General features: G+C 47.0%; 1 protein-coding gene across 1 annotated transcript in view; it reads right to left on the bottom strand.

The window, feature by feature from the left end:
• The window catches only part of SPAST (spastin), a 121,541-nt gene that overhangs the window by 93,712 nt on the left and 21,134 nt on the right, over positions 1-6,695 (bottom strand). Inside the window, exon 2 of the mRNA XM_011936038.1 lies at positions 15-591. Within this exon, the coding sequence (XP_011791428.1) occupies positions 15-591 (577 nt within the window). The remainder of the gene's footprint in view (positions 1-14; positions 592-6,695) is intronic.

The raw sequence follows: 6,695 nt of genomic DNA on the forward strand, positions 1-6,695 counted from the left end.
GGCCTGGGAGGCACCGGGTTGCTGGCGCCGCCGGAGCCTTTCTTCTTCCCTCGTCCACCCGGAGAATTCATTCACAGCTCTCACTGCCGCCGCCGCCATAACCCGCCTCCCGCAGACCGATGGGAACCAAGCGACGGCGGCGGCCACTGCGACGGCGAGGGCCACAGACCCCCGTGTAACCGCCGGTCTCAGGAGCTCCGCACCGCCGCGCGCTGCCCGCCGGCCCCGCCCCTTTCTCCTTCCTCGGCCAGGAGCACAACCCCTTCTCCTCCTGCAGTCGGTGGCTCGGGCCCCTCCCTTCCTGCCACTGTCCTCTCCGCCGCCTGGTGGCTCCCAGCGGCAGCCGCGCACGCGCACGTCTTCCCGTGTTTTTCTCCGGGGCGCGCGCGCACCGCGCGTCTTTGTTGACTGGGGCTCCTGTACGCGTGTGCGGCGCCCTCCTCTCAGCCTTCGCCGCTCAACTACAGTTCCCAATGTGCAGTTCGGCTCACGTCGGCAGCCCTGGAGAGCTCCTGCCAGGAAGCCTTGGTAATCGATCCACCCAACGGGGAATTGCGAATTGGGGTCGCTTTGCTGGTTCGCGAGGCTCCTCTCTCAGTGTCATCGTTTTCTTAGTTTCTTTCATCTTTTTCTGCCAGGCGACCTTAGTCTTCTCCGAAGGATACATCTCAGAAGCAATGGGTATCAATCTGGGAATTAAATTAGCCAGGTGTGGGGGCGCGCGCCTGTAGTCTCAGCTAGTTGGAAGGCTGAGGCCGGAGAATCGCTTGAACTCGGGTGGCAGAGGCTGCAAGTGAGCTGAGATCACGCCACTGCGCTCCAGCCTGGGCGACAGAGCGAGACTCCGTCTCCAGAAAAAAATAAAAAATAAAAATTTAAAATCTGGGAATTATTTGAGAGGAAAGCAATTGTGAAGATAGAAACTTCAGGTCACTGCAAACAACAGCAACAAGAATGTCAGCTCAGTGTGATGAGATCAACGAACCCAAGGGTTTAACTCAATTAGTGCATATTTAGACGTCTAATATGAAAGATAATTTATTTGAATAAGGGAAATCTTAGGTTTTGCATAGTAACCATCGCATAGTTTACTGAAGAATCCACACTTTTAAAAAAATTAGGCCGGGCGCGGTGGCTCAAGCCTGTAATTCCAGCACTTTGGGAGGCCGAGACAGGTGGATCACGAGGTCAGGAGATCGAGACCATCCTGGCTAACACGGTGAAACCCCGACTCTACTAAAAAAAAAAAAAAAATACAAAAAGCTAGCCGGGCGAGGTGGCAGGCGTCTGTAGTCCCAGCTACTCGGGAGGCTGAGGCAGGAGAATGGCGTGAACCCGGGAGGCGGAGCTTGCAGTGAGCTGAGATCCGGCCACTGCACTCCAGCCCGGGCGATAGAGCGAGGCTTCGTCTCAAAAAAAAAAAAAAAAAAAAAAAATTAAAAATCTACTCAGCATCCCTTCCTTTGGAAAACTACCTGCTTGTCTCTGCTCTCTGTATTGTGTGTTTTTTTTTGTTTTTTTGAGACGGAGTCTCGCTCTGTCGCCCGGGCTGGAGTGCAGTGGCCGGATCTCAGCTCACTTCAAGCTCCGCCTCCCGGGTTCACACCATTCTCCTGCCTCAGCCTCCGGAGTAGCTGGGACTACAGGCGCCCGCCACCTCACCCGGCTAGTTTTTTTGCATTTTTAGTAGAGACGGGGTTTCACCGTGTTAGCCAGGATGGTCTCGATCTCCTGACCTCGTGATCCGCCCATCTCGGCCTCCCAAAGTGCTGGGATTACAGGCTTGAGCCACAGCTCCCGGCCTCTGCTCCCTGTATTCTAATGAGCTGCAAGCACAGAACCCAGGCCACAAAGGTGGAAACAAACACTAGGTCAGTCAGACTCTCCTGGGACCTGGAATCTTGGCTGGAGACCCACCGAAAAGAAGGTAGCAGGAATCGAGTGCTCTTAAGAGCGTGTTTATCAGTGCATCACATTGATCTCCCCAGAGCTGCTGGGTTCCTGACTGGTCACTTGGTTATGTAACCTATCCAATACACTAATCAGTCTGTTTCTCTCTTTCTCTCTCCTCTCTCCTTTCCCCCTTCCTTCCTTTTGTCTTTTCCTCTCTCTCCCTCTCTATCTCCACATCTTTTTTCTCTTCTCTTTCTCTTTTTACTTGAGTTAGCCATAATTATTTCTTGTTTCCTAAAACTAAGGAAGCCTAACTGACACAAAGACTCCGTTATTTACAAGGTGAGGTTTACAAATGCCACATGGGAGCTTCCAGCTTCCAAGAATCTCCACATTCTGCCACAGCTTTTTTTTTTATTGTTTGAGACAGGGTCTCACTCTGTTGCCCAGGCTGGAGTGCAGTGGCACTAACAACATGACTCACTGCAACCTCCACCTCCCTGGCTCAGGTGACCCTTCCACTTAGCCTCCTAAGTAGCTGGGACCACAAGCACACGCCACTGTGCCCAACTAATTTTTGTATTCTTTGTAGAGCCAGGGTTTCACCATGCTGCCCAGGCTGGTCTCCACTCCTGGGCTCAAGCAGTCCACCTGCCTTGGCCTTCCAAAGTGCTGGGATTACAGGCATAAGCCCCCACATCGCGTCCCCAGCTAATTTTTTTACTTTTTTGTTGAGACAGGGTCTTGATATGTTGCCCAGGTTGGTCTTGAATTCCTGGCAGGCCTCCCAAAGTGCTGGGATTACAGGCATGAGCCACAGCACCAGCCAATTTTACTTAATTATTCCCCACCAATACTGCCCTACAAATATCACAGGCTATTGCAAAAATGACCTACTCCCTGTTTCCCTTATTGCTCCCCCTTCTCTGCACTTATGCTAGATCCTCATTCTGAAATGCCCTCTTTCAGCCGGGTGCAGTGGCTCACGCCCGTAATCCCAGCACTTTGGGAGCCCAGGCAAGCGGATCACCTGAGGTCAGGAGTTCAAGACCAGCCTGGCCAACGTGGCAGAACCCCGTCTATACTAAAAATGGGACAGTTAGACAGGCGCATTCCTGTGGTGGCGGTGCATTCCTGTAATCCCAACTACTGAGAGGCTGAGGCAGGAGAGTCACTTGAATCTGAGAGGCTGCAGTGAATGGAGATCATGCCAGTACACTGCAGCGTGGGCGACAGAGCAAGACTCTGTCTCAAAAGCAAACAACAAAAAAAATTTTTTTAATGAAATGCCCTCTTTTAAATCTGATTCAGGGCCTGGCGTGGTGGCTCACACCTGTAATCTCAACATTTTGGGAGGCCGAGGCAGGCAGATCACCTGAGGTCAGGAGTTCGAGACCAGCCTGACCAAAATGGAGAAACCCCGTCTCTGTTAAAAATACAAAATTAGCTGGGCATGGTGGCGCATGCCTGTAATCCCAGCTACTTGGGAGGCTGAGGCAGGAGGATCGCTTGAATCCGGGAAGCGGAAGTTGCGGTGAACCAAGATTGTGCCATTGCACTCTAGCCTGGGCAACAAGAGCGAAACTCCATCTCAAAAAAAGACAAAAAAATTACATTTATACATATATCATGTAAACAAGAAGTGTATTATTTAAATGTACAATTTAAAGAAAAATAAGCAGCATTCCATTTAAGAAAAATGAATGTAACCAACTCCTAGAAGCACTCTGTGAGCTCCTCCCTAATCTCAATGTCTTGTCTCTCCCTCTAGAGGAAGCCACTATCCTGAATTTTATATTAATCATTCTCGTGCCTCATTTTAGTTTGCAGTGTATTTATGTATTTCTAAATAATGTGTTGTATGATTTTGCCTCACTTTGACTTTATGGAAATGTAATCATATTTCAAATATCCCTTGTTTGCTTTCCCTCCTCAAAATTTTAAAAATTTCATTTATTTTATTTTAAGAAAATAGAGATGGAGTCTCACTATGTTGCCCAGGTTGGTCTCAAACCCCTGGGCTCAAGCAGTCCTCCTGTCTTGGTCTCCCAAAGTGCTGGGATTACAGGCAAGAGCCACTGTGCCTGGCTACCTGCTCAGTAATTAAGTGTTGAAATTCCTCCCTGTTGATTTCTGTAACTGTGGTACATTTCCACTGCTATATAGTATTCCATTATATGAGTTTACCACAACCTATTTTACTGTTCAACTATTGATGGATATTTAGTTTGGTGCCAGTTTTTCTTCTTAAGTAACTGTCTTTCCTGTTACCCCTATGGTCTTTATCACTAAAGAAAGTAACTAACTTTTTAACTTAGCCAAGATAGGGCCCAATAGTAGAACGGTTAAATGGTCCTGGCGTCAGACTGGTTGCATTTACATCTGTGTTCCATCACTTTCGGTGATCTTGGATGAGTTACTCAGCTTCCACATCTACTACATAACACTAGCGTAGTAAGCAGTGCCTGGAATCAAGTTGATACTTGCTTTTTATTTTTTGTTTTCTTGAAATATATTTTTAAATTATTTCTTTTTTATTTTAAAGTTTCTTTTGTAGAGACAAGGTCTCTCTCACCATGTTGCCCAAGCCAGTTTTGAACTCCAGCCCTCAAGCAATCCTCCCACTTCAGCCTTCCAATTTGCTAGGATTAAAGGCATGAACCACCATGTTCAGTTTATTTCTATTTTTATGTTATTTTGTTTTTTATTCACCATAATACTTACAAGGAGATTTGTTGCTTTTTTGTTTTTGTTTTTGAGACAGGGTGTTATTCTGTCACCAAGCTGGAGTACAGTGGCGCCGTCATTGCTCACTGCGGCCTTGGTCTCCTTGCTCAAACCACCCTCCTGCCTCAGCCTCCTGAGTAACTGGGACTACAGGCATGCACCACCATGCTGGGATACTTTTTTTAAAATTTATTTCTTTTTTGAGATGGAGTCTCGCTCTGTCGCCAGACCGGAGTGCAGTGGTGCCATCTTGGCTCACTGCAACCTCTGACTCCCTGGATCAAGCGATTCTCCTGCCTCAGCCTCCCAAGTAGCTGGAATTACAGGCATGTGCCACCATGCCCAGCTAATTTTTTATTTTTAATAGAGATGGGGTTTCTCCATGTTGTCCAGGAAGGGCTTGATCTCCTGACCTCGTGATCCACCCGCCTCGGCCTCACAAAGTGTTGGGATTACAGGCGTGAGCCATGGCACCCATTTGAATTTTTTTTTTTTTTAGTTGAGATGAGGTCTCACTATGTTACCCCAGATAGTCTTCAATTCCTGAGCTCAAGTGATCCACTCACCTTAGCCTCCCAAAATGCTGGGATTACAGGCATGAGCCACTATGCTTGGCCATGAGGAAGACAGTTTTTGAATGAAGAATGGTTCTCCAACATTTCCTCTACATTTTCACTATAATCTAGCTAATATGGACTATTGGTCTGTACCAACTTTGCTCTTTTCCAGGACTTCAATTACTCTCCTGTCATTTTTCATTCACTTAGAATGGCCTCTCCTGCTACTTCCACTGTTGAAGTCCTTCAAGACTTACTTCTAATGTTATATTCCTTTTTTTTTCCTCTAAGACAGTCTCACTCTGTCACCTAGGCTGGAGTGCCATGGCGCGATCTTGGCTCACTGCAACCTCCGCCTCCCGGGTTCATGCCATTCTCCTGCCTCAGCCTCCTGAGTAGCTGGGACTACAGGCGCGTGCCACCACAACTGGCTAATTTCTTGTATTTTTAGTAGAGACGGGTTTCACCATGTTAGCCAGGATGGTCTCGAACTCCTGACCTCATGATCCACCTGCCTCGGCCTCCCAAAGTGCTGGGATTACAGGCATGAGCCACCGTGTCCAACTCTAATGTTACATTCTTGATAAATTATTCCATTATCACCTCCAGCAGAAATGATCTTGTTTTTCAGTTGTTATGACAATATGGTTCTGTTACTCTATGGCTCTTATACTATATTGCTCTGCGTGATGCTTATTTAAACACTTCATCACCTCTTGATATAGATTATAAACTTACTGAAGGCAGTGGTCACATTTTATACACTTTGCCTCACTTTTTGCATCTAGCCTGACACCTTGCTTATGGTACTCATTTAATAAATATGAGTAATTTGAAAAACATTCAAACATAATGATTGTGTTAGATTTCTGATGCTATGTAATATATCACTCCAAAACTCAATGGCTTAAGATAGCAGACATTTATTTACTTACAACTTTGTGGCTCAGCAATTTGGGGTAAGTTCAGCTGGATGGTTCTTCTGATGGCCTTGCTGTGGACCATTGATGTGGATGCAGTCATCTGATGGCTTGAGTGAATGGCTGTATGGCCTAGCTAGCCTCATTTGTACATTCAGAGGTTGGTTGTGGCTGTCAGCTGGGACATATGTCTCTAGCAGGACAGCCCTGACTTCTTTACATTGCATCTGGTTTCCAAGAGAGTGTGAGTGGAAGCTGTAAGGTCTCTCAAAACCTAAAATCCAGAGTTGCACAGTGTCATTTGTACTACATGCTATTGTCAAAGCAAGTCACAAGGCCAACTCCAGTGCAAAATATAGGAAAACAAACTCCACATCTTGATAGAGAAGTAGCAAAGTCACATTGCAAAGGGGCATATATATAAGGATAGGAGGAATTGTTGTGGCCATCTTTGCAAGCAATTTAGCACAGTGATTACGTATAGAATTTCCTTTTACCTCATGTTCAGATGGCAGCTTAAGCATCTCAGATAGCATTTCCCGGCCAGGCGCAGTGGCTCAAGCCTGTAATCCCAGCACTTTGGGAGGCCCAGGTGGAC

This window comes from Colobus angolensis, unplaced genomic scaffold (assembly GCF_000951035.1).
Source record: "Colobus angolensis palliatus isolate OR3802 unplaced genomic scaffold, Cang.pa_1.0 Scaffold15, whole genome shotgun sequence".
NCBI lineage: Eukaryota > Metazoa > Chordata > Mammalia > Primates > Cercopithecidae > Colobus > Colobus angolensis.